Below are 27,307 nucleotides of genomic sequence, written 5' to 3' on the forward strand. Positions count from 1 at the left end.
CATAATAATATAGGTATGTTTCAAAATAATATACTTTCTCTACAAAATAGTTATTTGTGATTTTTTTTATAATTATTACAATTTATCAATATACTTAAGTTCTTAAAATTACCATGAAATAAATTCCGAAGTGCTTGTAAAAGTTTTAAGTATACATTGTGTAAACAAAATATTACTATACAGTATCATATAATATGCTAAGTATAAAACACAGTATATATTAGGTAGGTACCTATATTTTATTATATTTACTATGTTTTTAACAGTGATTTTATTACTTAATTACGTTGTATTGATATAATATAATATATAGGTACCTATTGATTTTCAATAAATTATAAGAATGTTGAAAAATAAAATTATGTCTTAGATATATATAAATATATAAGAATACCAGTGACTCTTACGATCATATAATTCCTATTATATATACGTAACATATTATACCAATGCACATACCTACATAGAAAACTATGGAAAGCATCTAAATTACTTTCTGTCATATTATATATATAAATAATAAAGGTCTTAACATAGTTTTATGAATATATTAATATTTAGGTACAATTTCAAAGTTAGATACATACAAATACAAAAATATATAGGTGTAAATGTGAAAAGTATTAATTGTATTAGGTATACTTTTTTACGTTTCAGTGATAAATATTTTTTCTTTTTCCTGTAGTATCAGTGTATTACAGCTGAGGAGGGAACCACGTTAGTATTACTTCCACCAAAAGTGACCTAGGTATACGATGTGTCGATGTACATTGTACCTTATACCTATAGTGTTATCCTAAAGGTGCAGAAAATCGGTTTTACCTCTAACAGATGTTATAACTTAAAAATAATTTTATATTAAAAAGATGTAGAAGTATATAGGTGGGTGTAATAATGTAGTATATAATAAACAAACTAATTTTTTGTATTTTTTCAGATAACTTATTTTTTATTTTAGTCATATAGGTACAAGAATATAACAAAACCAAAATGTTCTGCCTAGGTACTTCAAAATGTGAATATTTACCTACCTTTTAATATTATAATAGTATAATAGTATAGGTAGGTAATTTACTTAAGTTCATATAAGTTATACATAATCTAGTATATTACCTAAAATGTAACGTATAATTCAAAATGTACTAAATGTGCCTAATAGGTAGGTATAACGAATAAAACCGTGATTTTTTTCAATATTTAAATAATCACAACGAATAATATATATATATATATATAAACGAATTTAATGTTTTCATAACCATAAATATTATATACATTAAAGAATCTGTGATTTGTATGAAGAAAAAAGTTCGCACAGATGTTGAACTCACTAGCTAGTAGCTACACTTAAAGAGTATACCGCCATTAAATGTTTATTATTTTTAATGACACATTTTTATTTCGGTGCGACCTATCAACAACTGTCGTTTGATAAAATACCGATTTCGCTAACAGCCCGGGTAAGTTCAATCAGCGTATATATATATACTTATACAACAAAATGCGTACGGGACATCGGCCAAAAAGCACACCTGCGCCAATGTCAATACGCAATTGTTGTGCTATGTAGTTAAAAATATTGTCTCGCCCTTTACATATATACGGTACGGCAGTTCAATTTCTTCGAACAAATATTTAGGGCAACAAATTATTGGAATCGACGCGGAAGACCGGAGTATAGAAATTCGAGCGTTCCGGATACTATGAAGGACGAAGATATTACTTTATATTACTACAGTGGATCAAGAGAAATACTTATAGGTACGCATATTATTCAAACACTAAATATACCTATATAATATGATGTATTTAAATTCGACCACATCGAACTTATTACATACAGCCATGTATAATAGGTAGGTACTAGGTAGGTAATAGGTATACTTTAAAACTATTATAATAAAATCTTATAAAATATTTACATTTATATAAAACCATAATAATAAAGGGTAATACATATATATATATATAGACATATTATATTAAACACACACCTGACTGGACGAAGGTGCTTGCAGATAGTTGGACACGTCCGGTTCTATCATGTAGTTGCGCAGTGAGTCCGGTATGAACATAATCGTAATGTGTCCAAAACGCGAAAACGGATTTAAATAAATAAAAAGTTTTTGTTTACGTTTTCTTAAAATTCCGCGTAAATTGTTCCTCCGTGTGTATTATGCAATTTAACAACAAAATATAAAAATATATACAATATGTATAGTCATAGGACCGAAACCGGATAGTACCTATATCTTTTTACATTGCACCCGAATATTGTATTAAATATGTCGTTTCACGATAGTATTTGTCGTCGTTTGGACGGTATAAACCAACAGACATTGGGGGAAAAAAAACTAATCGGAATAATAAAATTCACGCTGATCGGCGGCGCGTATACCACACGGACGACGACGACGACGACGGTATGTGTGCGGGCGGCGAACGACTCGCTGCGACGGCGGCACGGAGCAGATGCGGTGAATGATACGTAAAGTACCGCACGCGGCGGCCGAGCACCACGCGGCCGGACCACCGATGGGCGGACACCGTCGTCGGGGAGGAGCGTGCGGCAGCGCGTGCGCCGGCCCTCGCCCCCCCGTCCACCACCCCCCTTTGGGGAGCGCGCACGTGCGCCTCACGCAGACGCCTCTCCCCTCCCGCGAGCGCGAACGAAGAAACAACGCAAACCACGGACACCACCACCCTCCCCTCTGCCACCCCACGGGAAGTTTTCACTTTTGTTTTTCTTTCGCCGCATCTTTTTACCAACACGTCGTACGGTACATTAAACTGTATGACAATAACGTAATAATATATATACAAATATATAATATATTAGTTACCAGCGCTCATTTATAGCAATACTATTATATACCTAGGTACCTGTAGTATATTAGTCAATGCATATAATTATTATGACCCCAAAATCACAACCACACAAATACAGTTGATTATCAAAATATACATAATATTTTGTCATCAATCGTCGTCGAAAATACTTACCATGGTGTTTGAGCTTTCCGAGTTTAAGCGGCGGTAATCGTGTGCCCAGTCACGTGGCGCTCATAACGACGACGACGCTGGGTTCCAATGTGGTGATATTCGTATGCACTTAACGACGGCGAGGGGATCGCGCGTTTTTCGCAATGAGGAAACCGGTGCGGAAGTTTGGCGGAAAACGCGGAGAAAACCGACACGCGCGCGCGCGCCCGCGATCGCTCGCGCGCGTATAACGTGTACGGGAGAGGACGCGCGTGTGCGTCGTGCGGTTTGTGGTGCGCGCGCGCTCGCTCGCGGATGTTTGCCGGCAGACTGCTGGCTCGGGCTGATGCTGTTGCGCGCCGTCTCGTCGTTGCTGGTTTCTGATCCACGCGTGCTTGTGTGTGTGCATGTGTGTAGTGTGTGTGCGTGCGTGCGAGTGTGTGACAGCATCCAGCGGCGGCCGTGTCCCGGGCCGGGGCCGTCGACTGCTCTAGGCGGCTGGTGTGGCTGGGCCGGCCGGCTGGTTGGCTGGCTGGTTGCTACCGGACGCAAAAATAAACTCTCCTTCCAACAGCCGCCGCCGCCACCGCCGTCGCAGCAGTCTCCGTCAACCGGACGGCCGCCGTTCTATTAATAAACCTGCTGGCTGCTGCTGCTACGCGGGCGCACGCACACACGTGCACGTGCACACACGATTTTGCCGCCGCGTAAGTATATACGCACCAAAGACCGAACGGCGGCGACTTTGCTTCGTGTGTGAGAGTGTGTGTACGAGCGCGGTGCAACGAACTCATCGGTCATAATATCGCGCGATGTGCAACAACGTCTTTCAATTCCCCGAAAAACCAACATTTTTCTCTCAAAGGCACAGAGTTCTGGATCAGGAACTGCAGTGTTGGCTGTAAAATGTCATTGTCCCTGCTGTGCCGCGATAAATTGTACCGGATTCATTTTACCAGCTGTGATGGATCCTGTGCTCAATTTTGGGACAAAACACAGTAGTTCAACACATTTTTTTTTACATAATATTTTTCTAAGATAAAAGTAGTACTTAAAGCTGAGATTTAACATCCCTCCCCCCATCATCTTAATATAAATGTATGGAAACATGGTGCTTAATAATATATTATAATTAGTTTAGAAAGTAGGTAGTATAATTATTGAGATTGAATATTGATATGTCATGTAAATTAACAGATCAGTGATTAAGTTCTATAAATAACCTGGAAAACTTTATTCCAAAAAATTTGTTGTAAAATGTTTATAATATTACTCATATAGAGACTCTATGTAAATATGAAATTTTTTTACATACAGGAAACATACTACGCCACCACGGTGTTTGTTAGAGGGAGGGGGAATTGTCCTTGGATCCCTGAATCCGCTGCTGCTGTAGCCCTCGTCTAGACTTCTACAGTTCTACAGTAATATTAATTAAAATTCATTTTTGTGATATTATGCCGTATCGACTTGCATAACAATACTTCATAACGATGTTTTCTAGTATAATATTATATTCTTTTAAACGGGTCCGAAATAATGTGCACGTTAACTCCACGTGCAGCAGATGGGTGCGAAAAAACTATGTCCCAATTTCCGGGACGGTTAACGGCGGCAGTGACGTCGCGTAGTGCACTTTATTTTTAGTGACTATACGGCGGCGGCGGCCCTAGTAGAACGCGCGTCTTCGTCGCAGAGCGCCCGCCGCGCCGCCACCGCCACGCACTGGCCGATACGCTTTTTTAAACATCTTTTTTTTTTTATCATTCCGTATTCTTACGACCGGAACGTTGCTATTTATTTTGGTTTTTTCCCTACGTTATTATAACGATTTTCTTTTTTAGTGCGTTCCCTACGAAGTTTACGAGATTTTTTTCTAATTAAACACGCGCAACGTATACGTCTTTCGAGTATATTATACTTTTTTTATACTTTCGTGTGGTTTTGCGAGGCAGCATAATATGCGTTTTCGAATCGGTAGCAATCTGTATCGACCTCTGAAATGTATTTATAAATGTATAATACTATACGTCATGTGTATAATGTACTATAATTTTATATAGAGAGACGAACGATTTACGACTTACGTAAACGTTGAATATTTTATCGTCCGCTATATAATTTCATATATATTGTCTCGTGCAAATAAGCTCTAAAGAAAATTCTCTGAGTAATTTATTATTCGTTAAACAATTTTATAATTCAAGTATTATTATAGTATTAAGAAATAATAGAGTTATTCCCTACTTCAATAATAATTTGATTTATAAATTCTCTCACATATTATATAAAAAAAATATGTGTGAAATAAAAACGGAATCAATTATAATATTAAGTAAGGCTATTAAAACCCTTTTAAAAGAGCCATTATTTTATTTTTAACGTTTTCAAGATTGAATTAACGTTTTTATATTCTGTACACAATCACAGAAAACTTTCAAGTGGTTCAAGTTTTTAAAAAGGGTTAATTGAAAACTCTTATTCAGGTCATATAATATGCGTGTGACATTTTTTAAATTAATATTTATGTTTATAATTATTTACAATATATTAATGCAAATTTAATTTTTGTTTGTAACAGGATCATTTTTTTATTTTGTTCTTAAAGTCATAATAAGTATTCTTGGATCTTTTTAATAAACTATACAGTTTCTATATACTTACTGTTATATAATATGATATATCTACAGATATTAATATGCACTTTGTATTTTAATCTGTATACGATATAGCTATATGCCCATATAAATTCAGTTCTATTGTTCTAAAGTGTAATATACATTTTGAAGTAATTAAAACAGCTCAATCACAGTATTCATATCTAATTTTACTTCAGTGTAATTTAATTTTGTCCATTACCATTAACAACATAAAGTTTATAAAAATTAAATAGAAACAGTAATACAACTTTAAATTTTAGAACCACTCTTCATACCAAACTATCTAGTTTATATCTTTCAATAAAATATATTGCTTTGATTTTAAAGTATAATATTGTTTATTGTTAATACTAATTACTATCTAATATTCTCTCTAGATTACCTACTAACACAAAAAAATAATTGTACTCCTTAAGTATTAATTCATTGAAACTTAAAAGTTAAGGCATAATTCATAAAATAAAATGAATGTATAAGGTCCAATTTGTATTATTTGACCAAATTAGAGACTGAATTGTAAACAATTACTTATCACTAGATTAAGGATGTTCATGACCTAAAACACACACAAAATGCCCTGATAAATGACCAAAAAATCTACTTATTTAAGTGGAAAAAATCTATTTTAAATATAATAATTTTTATTAGAGGTATATTATGGTTGTGATAATGGGCATCAGAGTAATTTAAAATATGAATTGTAATATTAATAGACAATAGTAAGCATTTAATTATTTAAATATAAAGAATAATATAAAATTATTAAAGTGTGTAAGTTCGGCATATTATGTGTGAAAAAGCACTTGTTAATACAAGTTGTTATATTTATAATTAAATATATAACACGCAAAAATTAAATCTAATCAGTACGCGATTTAATCATAACAAAATCCACACAATAATAAATAATAATATTATTTTTTTTTTAATATTATAAATTTTTTTTTTAAATCTGAAACAAAAATCATTTGAGAAAAATGATCCCACTTTGTAAAAAAAATACAAAAATGACCTAAAATATGAAAAATGTAAAAAATATGACGTTAAAAAACAAATAAATGCATTTTAACATCTATATATGAAAAGGCCTAAAAATGCAAAAAATGCAAAATAAAATAAATACATTTTGAATCAAGGAATCATGAAACTAATTATTAAATAAGATAGCATTGTATATGATCAAAAGAAAAAAAATGCAAGTCATCAACAACCTAACTCTAATAATAAGTAATAACAATATATTATAAAATATCCACACTGACAACCCGTCTCCGCTCAGAATCGTTTTTCGTATACTTACAATGATATATTGATATTAAATCATTGAATTCAAATTTAATACCATCCATTATACTATAACCCACTTATAAACTACTGTACAGCAGAGCAAAATCCACTAACCCACCTTTTTATTAAATTTTTTTTATGTCTGCCATCACCGTTTGGGGCAGTAAAACTCAGGACCAGTAAAAATTTGAATGATCTATAACTAGAATAGACAATATTTTAATCGGCAATATCTGAAAAGGTGTTTGTTAAAATCTCGTTCCATTTGAATTTTCATTTTGGTAACTGACTTGATACACAAAACACAAAAGTTGGTGCAATGAGAAAATTAAAAATTCTCAATAGTTTTCAAACGCGCTGGAAAAAACAACATATAAATTAAGGAACAACGGGAATTTTTACGCAAATTCTAACGTTATAACTTCAATATTGTTCGATACTGATATCGAAGAACAACAACAAGTGGCAAAACAAAGATGCATGATTCCAGTATATGATAGTACAGATGACGTATGGTGGATTATAGAACTTTTTTTAAAATAATGCTGCATATTATTATTTACGCCCGATGCACACTTATGTTTTTTTGCCGTTTTGCCATCTTATCTTATATTACATTATATCTATATATCTGATATAATATAGATATAATGTAATATAAGGTAAGAACATAAGTTGCCGCAACGGCAAAAAAAAAAGTGTGCATCTGAAGTGTGCTTTTTTTCTGGAAAAAACATACAGCGAAAGCACTTTGGTAGTTATTATTATTTAATTTAAATGTTTGTATCTAGATCCTGGCTTCAGTATTGCTCCAGTTATATCTAACAGTTTATTGTTTGGTTCGGAAGATATGAGTTGTAGGGACAACATACCACAATTATCTACTACTCCGATATACACAGATATGTTAATAACAACAGAGCCACCACAATCATCTATTACTCAAGTATATACAGATAATATGTCAATAACAACCGATGAACATTTTACAGAAATATCTATCTTAGAGCAGGTAATTAATTTATATAAAGGTATAATAATGACTAATCTATGTAACCAAACAAGAAATTAAACAAGATATTATATTATTGTAAAATATTATTATTAATTATTGTAAAATAGGTTCCTAATTTTGAAGGATATCAAAATGACCCTAGCGCCTCGCAAATCTTAATATCTTCAAATGACACAAACAGAAGCTTAAGAACATATTATGAAGGTAAAATAATAGTCAATTATAATTTATTACTATAAGTAATTAACTAGTTCCTAATAATGTTACCTAATTATCATTAAATACTACAACTTGGGGCAGTTTTCAACTTCAGACTTGCATTTATTTTTAACTTTTTTCTTTATACCTATACATATCTAATTTTTATGATAAAAATATATAAATATTTTTTTTTACTGAAATAACTTATTTTTGCCCAAAGTTGTTGATATGAATATATGATTAGTGCTAAACTTGGACCAGTCAACTAATATTTTTCAAAAATCATATTTTAAATGCCGATTAAAACTTGAGACTTACAAAATATCTTTAAAAATATGAAATTTTTGTATGAATGTAGTTAAAAAATATTTAAAAAGTACTTGGTATGCGTATATTGGTATAAGTCTTTAGACTTGAATATTAAATTTAATGACTATGAAAATATTAGTTTAGGTTACCTTAGTTTAGCTTCGCATAATTGTAAATTGATTATGAAGAGTAATGTTAAGTGATATTTCAATTGTTGTGTAATTTATTGATCAAGTTTTTTGAGCTGTAATTACATTTTGTTGCAAATTGTTACTATTACCACAGAATGATTAGGAAAATTTTGTATAGACGCTATTTAAATTTTAAACTGCTGTTGCCTGTTCATCTTGATTGTAGATTATAACCACAGTAATTAAACTGAATAATGGTATATTTTAATAATTATAGATTTTATAATTTGTGGGTCACCATACAAAAAAAGTTTGGAAAAAATTGCTCTATGCTAAATTGCTATCATCAAATAAAATAGGAGAATACCCAGGTATAAAAAAATAATTTTAATTGTTATTATATATTAGAAACCCTGCATGAAATTTTGAAAAAGATCCTGAATGAGATGGTTGCTAATCGCTTGATGAATGAACCAAATTAGTAGTTTAAGAAGTGAAGTTGTAACGCTGACTTCCCAAATTGTACCTATTTTGTCAAAAGTTCCAGATAAAGAATTCTTGGACCAATTTCCATTTACTTCCCAAATAATCATTTTGGATTGTGAAAATAAATTAAGTACAGATGACATTGTGACATTAATGAAAAATTTGTAAGATTTGATAAAAAAAAATTAACTTTTTTATTTCTGTTTTTCTTGCATTCATAATTTATTTTTTTATAGCAAACGATGCTTTGCTCTGTTGGTGGTGTTGACGCAAAAAGTACTATTAGAAGAATGCTCTCCAAATTATTTACTAACAAATTTGCGATCAACTGTTCGTGGACAGGTAGAGCTTTTGAGAAGGATGTGACAAAGTTTAAAATTCAGGATTTTAAAATTATTGCTATAATGAAAAGTATATTGTGTTATTTTTGTGCTACAGTGTTGTGTACTGAAAATAATGAAAATAATTTTTTTTTTGGTTGGTGTAATCAAAAAGCAGCATTTGCAATATTCTGATTCAAATTTTGAATTAGATATTCAGTGTTGGTTTAGAACCGCAAAAACCAGATTCGATAGAGAAAAACCATCTGCAAATTTACCATAATAATAATAATTTAAACTAACTATATTTTGTACTTTTTATAACTAAGTATTGGAACTTTAATATTTTATTTATACACAATAAAATGAGTTGTTGTATTATAATTTGTTGCATTAACTGCCTATGTATATTTTACATGATTCATTTTTTTTTTGTTTTGTATAAATATTGATGTACAATTTGTTTTAGGGTCTGTAACACCTTGTACAAGAATTAAAAATATTGGATGCATATCTAACAGGAAATTAAAAAGGCGAATAGAGAATGAACTTAGTTAGAATCAAGTATTGATGTAGTTTATTTTTTCTATATATTATTAATACATTTTTATATATTTTTTTTAGGAAAATTCAAAAAATGTGCAGCCAATTGTTGAAGAAGAGTTATTGGATACTAATGAATGTACAAATCAACATTTAATAAAACAACTTCGTAAATGGGTTGTAAATTCCAATGTATCTTATGGATGTGCAAATGAAATATTATCTATTCTGCGTAGAGTTGGTTTAAAGGTACCAAAAGACATTATAACTATTCTACGTGAACATAAAGCTAATGTAGTGATCGCAGTGAAGGACACGTTGAACACTAATACAATAATTATTTAAACGACGTAGCACGTTCGTTGTCGTCTTGAGTCGCGGTTGAGAAAGATAGGTAAATAATTAATAACACTTTTTTAGACTTTTTAAATATGACAATTACGTAACACTTTATTATTACAAGTTTGAATTACAAAATAACTATATAAGCACTGTCGTAAGCTTGATAGACCTACGACGAGGGCTGACTATCTTCTAAGTAATAGTAGGTGATCTACCCGTATTTATGAGGGTTCTAACAATGACGTATTGGTGGCGTGATATCTATATTCTAATATTACTTCCCAAGTAATGTCAAATTGCATTATGATGGGACTAGGTAAAACCACTTGTTGTTTTCACCTCTGATCCACGCTTCCTGTTATTTAGGCCTATTTTACATTGCATATTACTACCTACATTACCTATTATAAATTATACTAAATGTATAATTTATTCTACGTGATATTGTTTAATATCGTATTATAGCTGTGGGTATTAATACATTCCTAATATTGTTGAATTGCACTATTTTGTGACTAGGTAAAACAACTTGTTGTTTTCACCTTTGCTCTATGTTTCCTGTTACTTAGGATTATATTAATACCTACGTTTCTACTCATAAATTATACTATGTATAATTTATTATTTTACTTATTTTATTTAAAATATTATAATGGCTTTTGGGTTTACTACACTAATCATCCTATCATTGAAATACAAAATGGTTCATATTTAGATATAGGTATATTAAATATAATTAAACCTCATTTAGTTAAACAGTTCAGATATATTCCTAATAACAATAATTAAATTAAGTTTTAATATTGATGGCCTACCTTTAGCAAAGAGCTCAAAAACTCAGTTTTGGCCTATTTTATTATCATTTACAAATTTACCTATTTTTGCAAAAAAATATTTTTCCCGTCGGTCTTTACCATAGTTATAAAAGCAAACCGGGAAATATAAATGAATATTTTAGACCATTTATAACCGAGCTACATAACTTATTAACTTGCGGTGTTACAATTGAAAATAAACAAATAAACTTTGAAATTGTTCATATTGTAGCTGACGCTCCAGCAAAATCAGTCTTATTAAATGTTAAGAACCATAATGGGTATTTTTCTTGTAACTCTTGTGAAGTAGAAGGAGATTTTATAGAATATAGAGTAAAAAGCTTAGGTATGTTTGCTCCGTCTCATAGTAATGATTCATTTAGATCTAAATCTAATCCTGAGTATCACAAAGATGGTGTAAGTTCTTTAATAGAACTTCCGATAAATATGACAAACACAGTTGTCCTCAATTATATGCATTGTGTTTTCCAAGGGGTAATGAAACGCCTTCTTGAGTTTTGGATACGGGGGAAAAACCAGTTAGAATTATAGAAGAAAAAAATCTAATATTTCTCTATCCTTGTACAATTTAAGAAAGTCTGTACCATCTGAATATTCTCGTCTTCCAAGATCCCTTGATGATCTTGGATATTAGAAAGCTACAGGGGTTATTGTATTGAAGTTGAATCTAAAAAAAGAATTTTATGAACACTTTCTTCTTTTAGTTGTATCGATTCGAATATTATGCTCAAATCAAATTAGTAATGAAAATAATAATTTAGCATTACAGCTTTTACGACAATTCATTGAAAACTATACATCACTTTATGGTTCTCAATTTATTAACTATAATGTCCACAGTTTAATCCACTTACCATTTTATGCACATTTGCATGGATCTTTGGATAATTATAGTGCATTTAAATATGAAAACTATATTCAGATACTAAAAAAATCGACAAAGTATTGTAGATATCCTCTTTCAGAAATTCAGAATCAAATAACTGCATCTGAAGGAGAAGAACCCATACCAGTTTTGACTTATGATGAGGATAATTTAAAAAAATCTTTTAAGATAAATGAAAATATTTCAATTTTTAGCACCATTTATTATAACCAAATTACTTTAAATTCCAATAATTATGTTCTTAGCTGTAGTAATCCAAAAGATCAGTGTATTATCTTAAATTTTTATTTAACTGTGGTGTTCCTCAAGGAAGTGTTTTAGGCCCAATTTTATTTATAATATATATTAACAGCATTTGTGACTCGCAGACGGATGGTTCAATATTTACATATGCAGACGATACATGTTTACTGTACTCTGATACATCATGGGACTCAGTCTATGCTAAAGCATCTACTGGACTAAACCAAATTATTCGAAAACTAAATACAAAAAAAATTACTTTTAAATTTAGATAAAACAGAATTTATAGCTTTTTCTATTTACTCCTGTCAAAGCCCATTTGATGAAATTGAAATCACAGATAATATACCATAATGGTTGCAAAATAAAAAGGGTAACTAGGGTAAGATACCTGGGCCTAATTTTCGACCAAAATATGAAATGGCAACTCCACATAAACAGTATAACTATGCGCCTAAGGACAATTATGTACAAAATATATTGTTTGAGGAAAATAATCTCACCAGATACTATGCGTATAGTGTACCTGTCTCTCTACCAAGCTATTTTTCAATATGGTACAATTGCCTGGGGTGGTACATATGAAAATGCTATTAAGCCTTTAACTATACAGCAAAACAAAATAGTTCGTAAATGCCTTGACAAAAACACGTTAGAAGGATCAACTAAATTAAATTATAAATGCTTTGGCGTTCTACCTATTAATTTACTTTACAAAAAATTCGCGATCATGTTTCTTAGTAAAAATACTCCTAAAAATGATATTGTATATTCAAAACGTAATAGAACATATGACATCTCAAATAATTACACTAAAAAAACTATTGGACAAAGATTCGTGGACTATTTAGGACCAACTTTCTTCAATGCAATGCCTTTCGCAATCAAGAAAACTATAAGATCAAATCCCAAATCTAATCATAAAATAATAATCTACAATTGGCTTCTACAAGAAATATAATCTCTAGCTTTTAAGGAATGTCTAAATATTATGTGTGTATAGAATATGTTATTAATTTCATTCTTTTTTGTACTTCCTCTTTTATGTTTAATTAATTGTCGAATGTCGATATAATCAATTTGCTGTTGTAATTAGTAATTAATATATGTATATAATTTAAGTTGTAACATGTAACTCTCTACTACCAACTCAAGCTCTGCTTAAAGGTAGTAGATATAACAATGTTTTTTGTTTTATTTAATAAAAAAAAATAAAAAAAATAACGGTAGTATTGCAATAATTAAAAATATTTATAAACCAAATTCAAAAATTGATTATATTATAAAATTAACTGTTGTAAAAATATTTACCGTAAACGATTTACTTAAAAAACCAGTGCCCAGTAGACATGTTGGAATTTATTTAATTAATAGCAATAATATATCAAGTCCTTCTGATATTGTTTTAAATACTGTGAAATATAAATGTTTTTTCTCTCAGCTTGTTGATGATCAAGCAGTTGTGATTTCATTATGTCACAATGTTTGATATAGTTTATAGTTGTACAATGTGTTATATTATATTGAATAAATATTTAATTGTATGTTAACAAGAAATATTGTATGTAATTTTAATTTAAAAAAGATGGATAAGTGGATGTCGCTCTGCTGTGCAGTAGGTTACAAGTGGGTCACTGAAATGGATGGTGTTAAATTTAAATTCAATGATATAATATCATTGTATAAGAAAAACGATTCTGAGCGAAAACGGTCAGTCAGCCTATGATATTACCAAGTATATTTGATGATATTATTGTGAATAAAGTAATTTATATATAACCTATTTACGTGGAGCCTTGTTTTAAATTTTCAATCCTTAGCCATAAAAGTTAAATATTTTATACATTTTTAACTACAAAATAATTAATAAATTATAAATTTGATAAATGTTGTCAACATTTGAACTTTAAATGCTTATAAAAAAAAATTGTGCCTATGTATTTTTAATATTTTTCAACTGCAATTGTAACATTATATCAGGAGCCTTGCATTAAATTTTCACGCTTTTTTACACAACAAATAAAATTTTATTGATATTTATAAAAAAAAAAAACTAATAAAATTGAAAACTGACTATGTCCGTAAACAGTTCAAAAAGAGTCAAATTATTTTCAAAATGTTATGGTGTATAGAAAATGCTAATATAAACATTCAGTGAAATTTTCAAGTATCTACAGTCATTCGTTTTTTAACTACAATAAAATAAGAAAATTGATACATGAGAAATCGAGTGAATATCAAATGTTGTAAAAATATAAATTTCAGACGCTCATAAAAATTTAATTTAAGTTTCTTGTAGACATTTTTTTTTTGATAAAGGTAGAAAAACTTATGAGTAATCTTATATTACATTTTCAAATCTTAGATTTAAAAAGAAAATTTTTCATGAATTCTCAACTTAAAATAATTTGCTAATTTTCGTGATTTTTCCGTATTTTGTCAAAATTTGAACTTTAAATGCTTATAAATAAAAACTGTGACTAAGGATTTTTAATTTTTTTCATCTGCCTTTGAAACAAAACCTAGGAGCCTTCTATTAAATTTTCAAGCTTTTTTACTCAACAGATAAAATTTTATTAATATTTATAGAAAAAAAAAACTAAAAAAAATGGAAATTGACTATGTCCGTAAACAACTCAAAAAAAGTCAAAATATTTGGAAAATGTTATGGAGTATAGGAAATGAAATTATAAACATTCAGTCAAAATTTCATGTCCCTACGGTCATTTTATTTAGAGTTACACCAAAAACCAAAATTGACTTTCTCGAAAATAGATTTTGCGTAAAAATTCCCGTTTTTCCTTTATTTTTCTTTTGTTTTTCACGTCGCTTTTGAAAACTACTGGGAAATTTTTACTTTTGACCCCCCAAAGTACCAACTGGATTCACTTTTCTATCAGAAAAGTTACTGTTGATGAAAATCCTAGCACTTTTACTGTCCTAAAAGGTGATGACAGACACAAAAATCGCTTCGCTCAATCTAAAAAAAAGTATAAAAATGTACAATTATGTGTTATAGAGTTTAAATTTCAGTTCTATTTTTTTTAAAACCAATAACTTTTTAACGGTGTACTTAGGGACATTAAATATAAAAATATTTACCTAATTGTTTTGATTTTGAGTTTTTAACAAATAAAATATAATGTGATACACTGATGTTTTTACAACCAGTACTATTTAGACTTTTAGGAATTCTTTCAGTTAAAATGTTTTTATATTAGAAGCATATGTTATAATTTTAAATAATATTAAATTTAAGTTTTTTTTGTTCAACTTACCAATAATCAAGAATAGTTGTAGTTTATTTATACTATAATATGTAATATGCATATTTATATAAATTGTATGTATTTTTTTCATGTTTGATATGAGAATTTATTTTAAAATAAACTTGTTTATGCCACACATTGGATTTATTTATTTTATTTGTAAATTATATTTCAACTATTGTAATAACTTTATATATTTTATGTTATTGTTATCTATAGTAAGTTTGTATAAGAATATCCATGGGTTATTATTGAGGGTCTAGGACATTTCGCCGCCGCACCGTTTCGCCGCGGACCGTTTCGCCGCGAAGGGTTAACCACCCCACATCATCATTTTGAAACATAAATTTCGATATATTCCTCAATTCAAATCAGATACATTTTATCACCCCTCCTACTGAAATTCGCAGCTTTAATTTCCATTTGTGCATAAATGTGCAGCTCATAGACATGCGCACGGGTGTGGAGCCATGCACTTTCAGTGTTCAATATCATATGTTTTTCCACTTTGCTTTTAGTGTTTTCGCTAGAAATATTTATTTAGTTTTCAAACTTAACTAATATACTATCTAAAATTATACATAACATATTGATGAATAATGCATGAAGTTAGTTAGGTAGGTACAAATATTTTTTTTAAAAATATATTTCATTTTTTTTAAACTAGGGCATGAAATCAATTATAAATATCGATAGAAATTGGTAAATAATTTACCGTAAATTAAATACAAATTACATCGATATTGATATATACTATTATAATGATAATACAAACTTATATTTAAATTAAAAAAAATTTAAATCAAAGATTTATGCCAAAATAATATACAAATTGATTTAAAATTCAACAATAACCAACAGGTCAGAAATATTGTGTCCATCGGTTGGTTATTTCATATTCTTAGGACCATTTCTTTTGGTAGTTAGTGAATCTAGTTGGTGCATTCCAGAGATAAACATTAAAAATGTTCAGTAGTATTCAAAAGCGTCGAGAAATACAATTAAAAAAAGTTGGGCAAGTTTAATAGAGTGGGCAAGTGGGTTGTTAAAAAGTAATTTATATATCTATAACATATTAACATATAGAACCTAGATTTAAATTTTCAATCCTTAGCTATAAAAGTTAAACATTTTAATTAAACAAATACAGAAAGGGCTTTTTAAGTATCTAAATAGCAACATATTGGTATCACCTATTAAAATAAAAATCAATAAATATATTAGTATTATTTATTTTATTTTATTATTATGATTATATCTAAATATCAAAATACCATTAGCTATTACTTATTAGTATTAAATGAATGTAAATAATAACAAATTAAGTATTAGGACTGTTTTATATTATATATCATAGTATTTAATAAAATGCTCAATATAAAATGGATTTTCAGATTAGATTAAAATTTTCAAAATTAAGTTAAAAGGGGCAAAATCAAATGTTGGGGGGCACTTGCCCACCCTGGCCCCAGTGAAGCACCGCTCCTGGCGAAGACGGTCAGTCAGCCTATGATATTATTGATATTACTAAGTATATTTTATGATATTATTGTGAATAACGTAATTTATATGTTATAACCTATTTACGTGGAACCTTGTTTTAAATTTTCTATCCTAAGCTATAAAAGTTAAAAATGCTATACATTTTTAACTATGAAATAATTATTAAATTTTAAATTTGATATATTTTGTCAAAAATTGAATTTTCAATGCTTTTTAAAAAAATGTGTGTATGTATAATTAATATTTAGTACGACCGTGTATACAGCCAATGTAATAGCTGCGACGAAGTGGCAACAAAGGTGAACTAATAGCGTTAATATACTACTACTAACAACTGCACTGTGCAAAAAAGCGTTACAATTATGTAAAAAACCATTCCCAAGGAACTATGAAATATTGCTATGGAACTTCCACATGTCGTATATTGCAGACAGTCGTCAAAATAATATTATTTTATATATATGTAATATAGGTGGGAATATTTCAAATTGTAAATTATTGACATAGGTCAGGCCAGCGAAGCAATAATGTGCTGAGGCGACAATAATATTTTCTATATAACACCGCCGTACGCGCAGGCACGGCCCCCGTTGTCGCTGAGTGATTCGGCGAGGACGTAGCTACGACGTGCGTGTGAAACGCCGATCGTAGTACGGGCTAGGCGATGTGAATTTGCTAAGTGTTTTATTTATGTTTATTTAAATACAATAAAAGTGTTTCCGACCTGAAAACCCGAGTTAAACATTATTTTAGTCATTCTTACGTTCTTACCTTTTATAGGAACAGCGCCGGGATATACGTACTATGTGTCAATGAAGTTTTATTAAACTGAATAGTGCCAAGGTATATGTAATCTTTGAGTCATTTCAACTAGATAGGAACGAACTAAGAATTGACAAGCGCCTACCATCGTACCTCAACGAGTTAACAGTGCCATTCTAATTAACTATAGAGAGTGTCATTAACTAGAGAATACGAGGGTAAGGCGATAGTTGGTGTACCGCGTATTATCTAATACGGGTGATACCACAGAGTGGCGCCCAACGGGGTTCTTATTCACGGGCGGAGACATTTTTTTTTTGTGCGTGTGCCCTGGTACCTCAACCTTGGCACGTTTAATTTTTCGAAGTGTTTATGTACGAGAAGTACAACAGTTTTTACGTGTGGTCTGGGAAAAATTCCCTTGGCACACCAATTTTTTTGTACAAGTGAAGTACGACAATTGTGTACGTTTCGGGTAGTAAAACCCGGAGCAAGTTTTTTGTGTTTTTACCTGTTAAAGTAAAATATACTTTTTGTGTGTGTTTTGGGGTGCAGTAGTAACCCAGAACGCAATTTTGTGCGTGTGTATACCGAGTGAGTAACACATACGCGTTCGATAAATTTTTCTTACGGAAAAAGTAACGCTTGTACCTCGTGAGTACACCAATATATATTTTTTTTGTTTTTTTTTTGTACAAGTGAAGTGCGACTAATTGTACATTTCTGGTAGTGTAACCGGGAGCAAATTTTTAGTGCCTTACAAGTTAAAATAACAGTTATAAGAGTTTTGGGTACAGTAGAAACCCAGAACGCAATTGTGTGCGTGTATACCGATTAACTAACAAATACGCGTTCGATTTTTGTCTTACCGACAAGACAACGTTTGTGCCGCGTGAGTACAATTTTGCTAACCGTGCGTCTACACATATACGCCAAGGTGAGCAACGTTTTGTAATATACTTAAATATTAATATTAGGATTGTAGATTAGTTTTTTTAATAATTTAAATAATTTTTTACTTTAATTTTCGTTCGCCCTTTAAAATTGTATTTAGTTTATTTCAAAAAAAAAATATATTTTAATTTTAATTCTTAAATTATTCAAAAATTAAGTAGTTATTGTTAAGTATAAATATATTAATAAAAATCAACTTCTTTCATTACAAAATTTTTCTTTAATTCAATTAAATCTTAATATGATTTGAATGACGAAGAGCTTATAGCCTTAGGTTCGAAAATTACTAAATTAACAGATATTTATTCACACAAAAAATCAGAACTTATTGAACTATGCAAATCTAAACAATTAAAAAGCGTAGGAACCGTAGATAATCTAAGGGCTAGATTATCAAAATATTATAAAGGGATCACAGAATTAGACGACATTGAAGAAACCTTAAGCGAATTACAAAAACACGAAGTTCAAGAAAATTCAATAAAAGATAAAATCGACATTAAAGATTTACTCATACAAAGTAACTTAAGTGATTCAAGTCCTGAAACAAGTAATAGTACAAAAAATAAATCAATTACTAACGACATTAAAAATATAACTAACGATTTAGAAATTAACGCAAATAAATTAATAATTCAGACAGACAAAATTTTAGACACTAGTAATACTTTATATCAAAATAATTTAGAGCAAACCTCTGACAATAATTATAATAATTTAATAAACTTAAATCCTAACGAACCAACAAAAAAAGAACACATATACGAAGATATCGAAAGTCCAATTAAAACTGAATCGAACTTAAATACCACCTTCTTTAGCAACTCACAATTTGTAATAGAAAACACACCTGAAAAACAAAATAATTTAAAAAATAAAAATCCAAAACACAAAATGGAAAAAATGATAATTAAACCAGATAGTTTTTCCGGACAAGGAGACATCAAAACATTTCTTAGACAGTACGAAAAAGCAGCACAAATAAACAATTGGGACGACAATGAAAAAATGAAATTCTTATCAATATTTCTGAAAGATACTGCCAACAAATTTTTACAAAACTTGGAAAACAAAGGAAGAAACTGGTCATGGGAAAATCTAAAAAGCGAGTTCATAAACGAATTTCAACCAATAGGATACTCTATAATACTGAAAGACAAATTAGAAAATAGGAAACAATACGACTTAGAGTCAATTTCTAGTTTTGTTACGGAAATAGAATATTTATGTAGTCAACTAGACAAGGATATGAAAGAGGAAGATATTTGTGTTTACATACTAAAAGGTATAAAAGAACCTATATTACACACGATTTCACTTCACGACAACAGTAACTTAAAAAAGTTAAAAGAAAATTTAAAAAAATATGAACTTATGCAATTTAGAATTAATTCAAGAAGCTCAGGACTTAGCGAATACACAGAAATTTTGAACAAACAAGTAATGCAATTAAATACCAAAACAAAAGACAGCAACCAAGAAATTAAACGTTTAAATACAAAATTAGAAGGAATAGACAGTTATTACAAAAACAAAATTAATCAACTATGTACCGAAATGAACAATTTAAAAAAATACGACAAGACAGTAAATTTTGAAGATAGATCACGCAACAGAGACAAAAGTCCATATCCACACAAATCAGATTACAAAGGCAGGAACAATCATAGGGAAAAAAGTCCTTATCCCGATAGGTACAACGACTATAAGTTCAGAGAAAATAGTAAAGATAGATATAATAACCATAAATACAGAGATAACAGCAGAGAAATTAGCAATAATAGAGATAGATCTTATTCAAGGGATAGGAAAAACTCCTACGACAGGTCCAGAGATACAAGCAGAAATAGATATAACAACAGAAATCGTGGAGATGACGCAAATAGAAAACAGCACAGTAGGGACAACAGCAGAGAAAGATACTCAACACCGGAAAAATTTAATGGAAGAGAAAACATAATATGCTACAAATGCAATGAAAAAGGACATTATGCAAACGATTGCAATTTTTCAAAAAAACGAATAGCACCCGAGTTAAGAGAAAAATCGGAATATCTACCTCGGGGAACAAATAATATTAATTTAAAAATCGACACCTCTAAATTTAACAGAGATAAAAAAATTGAAAAAAATAATTATATTCATTTTGTAGAAAATTGGTACACATCAAAAAATGCAAATAAACTAATAACTAATGAAGTAAACGACGATGACGAAAAAGCTATAGAAAACATCGTAACAATAAGTAGTTTGAACCCACTAAACGAATTTCAAAGATTCCTACTCAGCAATAACGATAGAACCGACTTCCTATGCGATTACAGTGAACAGACGGTAAATATTTTATCATTACGAAATGATATCGCAATCGGCCATTGCACAAGTCAATGCCTTACTATGTCGAAGGGGATCGCATTACAATTTAGAAATAAATTTAACAACGTTCAAAATTTAATAGACCAAAGAAAAAAAATAACCGAAATTGCTTATTTGAAAAACGGAAGACAATGGGTTCTATATCTCATAACAAAAAATGAATATTACGACAAACCAGCGTACACTAACATTTTTAGAACACTAGCTAACACTAGGAAATTTTGTATTGAGAATAATATTACTACTTTAGCTTTACCCAAAATTTGCACCGGACGAGACAAAAAGGATTGGAACGTTATTTCTACTATGATTAAGTTTATTTTTCAAGACACGCAAATAAAAATTTTAATTTGCCTACTACCAAACAATGACGATGAAAAACAAAATAAATATTTTAAAAACAATGGTTCACAAACTAGTAATATAATCACGTTAGGGAAAAATTTCAATAACACAATTAACGATAAATTAAAAAATGAAATATCACAAATCGCGGGTTCATTCATAAAAACGGAAAATGTACCCGGAGACGGTGACTGTGGCGCCCACGCACTACGAATATGCCTTAAACAACATGGTATATATAGAAAGACAGTAGAATTATTAAATATGCTCGGCATTCCTAATTGCAAATCTGGCTACTATCTTAAAGATGACGATCTAGCGTTTATCTGTGACCAATTCAATTTCAACTTATATTTAATACACGAAAATTCCGAATATACAAATGCCATAATTTACTGGAAATTAAATAGGAAAAATATAGGGATATTCAATAAAAATTGCCATTGGACACCAGGAATCATAACAGAAACATATAACCCTCGTCATTTCAATAACATAACAATAAACACAGTTTTTCCTGACTTTCATACTATAGAAGAAAATGTAGACCATTTCTTACACGAATGTTTCGATCGCTTAAAATTATCCCAACAAAACCCTATAGAGAAAAATAAAACCGACAATAATTTTAAAACAGACAAATCCACAATATGGTACTCAAAATTTTGTCAAGACTGCGAATATTTGTCCACATCCAAGGACATACTAGACGACCAAGATGACAGAGAACAGTATTGGAGCGAGGGGGGAAACGTTATGTTTTGCGAAATATGCGGAAACTACATAAGGGAATATCGGAACCGGCCTATACAAGAAGACGAGAAAGCCATAGAAACCAAAAACCAGCTAATTCAACACAAAAATGAAATCAAAATCAACAATCAAAATATAAGCGTAGATTCAGATACTGAACGAAAACAAAGAGTGCTATCCATAAAAATAAAATTAGACGGTAACGAACAAAATGCAATTATAGACACAGGCTCAAATATATCATGTATAGATTATTCCCTAATAAAAAATAAACAAGTCACTAAACCCAAAGAACAAATAACTATAACAGGCGCTGGCAACAACGAACTGATACAAATAGGAACAACAGAATTAATAATTACAATCAACACACGCCAATATCAAATCAAAGTATACGTCGTTGAAGGACTAAATTGTAAATTACTATTAGGAAACGATTTTAATATTAGATACAACCTAATAGTCGATTTTAAAAATAAAAACATACAAATCGATAATAATTCTATAAAAATGGACGAAATATGGTACGAACATAATGTAAATCACAACTTAAACATTTATACAACTGAAAGCATCACAAGTGCAACCAACATTAATAAAAATAAAATTAAAATTATATCTAACGAAAATATTACCATGGCTCCAAAGACTAGGTCAAAATTAAAAGTGTCCACAAAAATGCAAGACAAGCAAATACAATATATAATAAAACCAACTGAGCGCCTACAAAATAATAAAAAAATAACTTTAGAAACTACATTATTAAATAATGATGACGAAGTCATATTATACAATTTCTCCAATACCTATAGTAATATACCAAGAAACATGGTTATAGCAATTGCCACTGAATTAAATACGATTAAACGCGATAAATACGAAATAAAAAATATTAATTCAGACAATAAAATTATTAATAAAGAAAAAATAATAGTAACAAAAATAACAGAAGTAACGGATAAACAAGGTACAATAATACAAATACCTAACGAACTTAGCTATGAACAACGTATAAAGACACAAACACCAATAAACAAATTCAAGCGTTTATTCACCTCAGACCCTTTAGACTTAGGATGCGCACAAGTAGAACCATGTGAAATTAAATTTAAAACAGACAAATCGACATTTCAACCACCGTAATTAATTGAAGAAATCCGGGAAGGTTTCGAAAATCTTATAAATTTTATCAAGTCCCTTGAATAATTTTTCTGAATATTACTTTAAACAAAAACACAAGATTTAATATAACTGTACAAATTTAACTTTCCTCAAGATTTTATAACATGTAATACCTTTTACCTACCACTCGACAAGCCACCGTCGGAGACCAGCAGACCGCTCCGGCCGCCAACGTTCTTTCATTCGATTTCTACGGATTCATCATCAACCATCATTCTCCATTACGTCCCGGACATGCAAATTGCAACACTGTCCACGACGAAAATTTTTCACGCAACCACACTAACCTCGTGTTTGGTATCATCTTTTAACCGTTTTCACGACACTGGATTTTCATTTCGGTTGTTGTGTACGACTATATGATGAGGACACCGCCATGGGCCACCGATGGCCGAAAGGCCAATCCACTGTACACAGTGTACACTACCACTTTAAGTCAACTTCTCAAGCCGGCTGTCACCCACGTTAAGGTTATATAATATATATATATATGTTTGCATTATATAATGATTTTAAATCAACGAACAAATTTAATTTAACTACCTTAAAAATTTAATATTTCTACCTTTAATATTCCTCCAGAATTTTATATGTAATACCCTTTTAAGAACAAATATGTAATTTAGCACCAGATTAGTAAAATCAATAGCAAGACATTAGCAGATTTTATACTAACTAAACTATTGTAATATTATAATAAAACAAATTACATTTAAGGAAAAATAATGAAATATTAAAAACATGTTACAAAAGTAAAAAAACAAAAGAATAGAATGTATTTTCAGCATAATCAAAAATTCATGAGTCAACGAGTAGCAACAATCTTCTGAGACAAAGGGCGAATATAATATTTTCTAAGTAGACAATAAGCATTAAACCAAAAATTATAGAAACAATAGCAAATAAAATTGTTCCATACGAAGACACGAAAAAGACACAGTCCAAACAGAAATTTGAAAAGCAGAAATATAGATATAAGAATAAAAATTACAAATCAAATTCGACAAAACGAAAACAAGCAAGATAATATTCAAATACTTACCTTATGAAATACAAGAAGAGAAGAAGAATTAACTAACACAGAATCAAAGAATGAAATACCATAGAAAAACAACGAAAATTATTGCTATTTGTCGAAATAAAAATACTATACTTCAAACTGTGAACAATCTCTAAGAAAACATTTTTCCACAAAAGGACCAATCAATACATTTTTATAACCTTATATTTATATTTATTTTTTTTTTTAGGCACGCATTATATAATTAACTATTAAAGTAGTAAGATTAAATTATCATTTAAGCATAATTTTATAGTCAACGACGCGAATAAGCCGAGACGGTAACCTAGTAATAATATAAGTTTAGTATTTAATTTAGTAATAAGACATTTTTAAGTAGCAATAGCATTAAAAAATGAGGGCATTTTTTCCAAAAAACAACGGGGAGTGTCGTATATTGCAGACAGTCGTCAAAATAATATTATTTAATATATATGTAATATAGGTGGGAATATTTCAAATTGTAAATTATTGACATAGGTCAGGCCAGCGAAGCAATAATGTGCTGAGGCGACAATAATATTTTCTATATAACACCGCCGTACGCGCAGGCACGGCCCCCGTTGTCGCTGAGTGATTCGGCGAGGACGTAGCTACGACGTGCGTGTGAAACGCCGATCGTAGTACGGGCTAGGCGATGTGAATTTGCTAAGTGTTTTATTTATGTTTATTTAAATACAATAAAAGTGTTTCCGACCTGAAAACCCGAGTTAAACATTATTTTAGTCATTCTTACGTTCTTACCTTTTATAGGAACAGCGCCGGGATATACGTACTATGTGTCAATGAAGTTTTATTAAACTGAATAGTGCCAAGGTATATGTAATCTTTGAGTCATTTCAACTAGATAGGAACGAACTAAGAATTGACAAGCGCCTACCATCGTACCTCAACGAGTTAACAGTGCCATTCTAATTAACTTTAGAGAGTGTCATTAACTAGAGAATACGAGGGTAAGGCGATAGTTGGTTTACCGCGTATTGTCTAATACGGGTGATACCACACACAGGAGTACCAAATACATTCCAGGAACAGCTTATGCCATGTTGTTTGTAAAATTGTGTACAACATTATATAACTGTTTACAGGTTTATGTTCCCTGAATAATTTTATTGAAACATTACGGTAATATTTGTCTTAACTATTCCTGGGATATTTTAGGTACTATTGATTAATAGTTTTAAATATATTGTTCCTGATATGTTTGTTTTGTAACTTTATATGTACATTTGATATATACCCTCCTCTCCCTCCCCTCATACTTCTCCAATGAAATATATTCATATACAATTATAATTTCAAACTTAAGTATAATTAAAATAATTGGTATTATAATATAATGCGTTATGCTTAAAAATTATCATCAATAATACGAACTCGGACATTTCACCGCGACCGTTTCGCCGCAACCGATTTGCCGCTGGACATTTCGCCGCCGGACTATTCGCCGCGAAGGGTTAACCACCCCACCTCGATATTTTGAAACATAAATTTCGATATATTCCTCAATTCAAATACATTTTATCACCCCTCCTACTGAAATTCGCAGCTTTAATTTCCATTTGTGCATAAATGTGCAGCTCATAGACATGCGCACGAGTGTGGAGCCATGCGCTTTCAGTGCTTGCACTCTGTTGGGCCGGGGGCAAATGTTTTTATTTTAGAATCCATGATAAATAATAATATGAACAAAGGCCCACAAAACAATACTTTTTAGAAAGAAAAAATAACAACATATTATTTTGTAGGTATACGTTCACGGCTTAATGGCACTTGACAAGAATTTTTGAATTTTTTATCTAGGTATATGATTTTTAATAAACATGCAAATGATAAATGTACAATTAATACAATAGCCTGACCGTTTAATGTAATTATTAGTTCGTAATATTTAGCCTATATTGCTTTGTTTGGCACTACAGATATTTGATAACCGCCTATGTAATTCCCACGGGCTACGTTCAAATCCAAAATTAAACTTAATTCATATTTCTTACATAATACATACCATGTAAGAAAAGGAATTATTAACTATTTGGACGCACCGCAGCTCCGCATGAATAAAAATATTTTGTGAATCCGTAACTCCGCATGCACCGTATCTCCGCACGGTCGAAAACACGAACGCACCGTATCTCCGCATTCTAAAAATATTTTAACACCAAAAGTCCACATGCCATAAAACCGATATAATATAAAATTGATAACATATTATAGGTAATAAACTAATAACCAATATATTTATTTCCCTAGTGTGGAACGTATACGGGACGAATTCAGTTCTCTGAGCATTCTCTGTGTAGTAGTTGCTTAAAATTTAATTGCTAGATTATATTGTTGCTTAAATTAAGTTTTATTTAAATATGGCAAGTGAAATCAGTGTTGTATACAGTCAACGGGGAAATGTGCTGTTAGTAAAAAATAATTATAAATACTCTAGGTATACAGAACTAATATCCGGAGAAGTTGGATGGAAATGCATACAGAAAACGTGTTCAGCAAAATTATACACGATTGGCGTTGATTATAATTTTTCGCGGGAATCAGGGACACATCTACATGAAAGTATCGACACCAATATTATTATTCGACAAAAGATTAGTAACGGGATAAAACGAAAGGGACTTGATTATATTACTGACCGTTCTTCCAAGTTAATAAAACTTGAAATAGCTAATAATGTAGAAGCAGCGTCGACTTTAACATGTAAAGACACAAAATTAATTAGAGATAGCATTTCTCGTGAACGCATACGAAATTTACCGAAATTTCCAAAATCAATTTCTGAAGTACATGATTATATTAATAACACCAATCCGATAACGGTGAAAGACGAATATTTTGTTATAACAAATGACCCAT

At 30.4% G+C, this 27,307-nt stretch overlaps 1 protein-coding gene across 2 annotated transcripts in view; it reads right to left on the reverse strand.

Moving 5' to 3' along the window:
• The window catches only part of LOC132933505 (nuclear factor 1 X-type), a 155,409-nt gene extending 151,948 nt beyond the window's left edge, over positions 1–3,461 (reverse strand). The window contains exon 1 of one of the 2 annotated variants that reach the window (XM_060999777.1): positions 3,004–3,461. In XM_060999777.1, coding sequence (XP_060855760.1) covers positions 3,004–3,006 — 3 coding nt within the window. In that variant the 5' untranslated portion in view covers positions 3,007–3,461. Of the gene's footprint in view, positions 1–1,994; positions 2,480–3,003 lie in introns of those variants that run through there. The other variant, XM_060999775.1, reaches the window with a different exon arrangement.
• Between the last annotated feature and the right edge of the window lie 23,846 nt (positions 3,462–27,307).

The sequence above is a fragment of the Metopolophium dirhodum genome, chromosome 1 (assembly GCF_019925205.1).
Source record: "Metopolophium dirhodum isolate CAU chromosome 1, ASM1992520v1, whole genome shotgun sequence".
NCBI classification, from domain to species: domain Eukaryota; kingdom Metazoa; phylum Arthropoda; class Insecta; order Hemiptera; family Aphididae; genus Metopolophium; species Metopolophium dirhodum.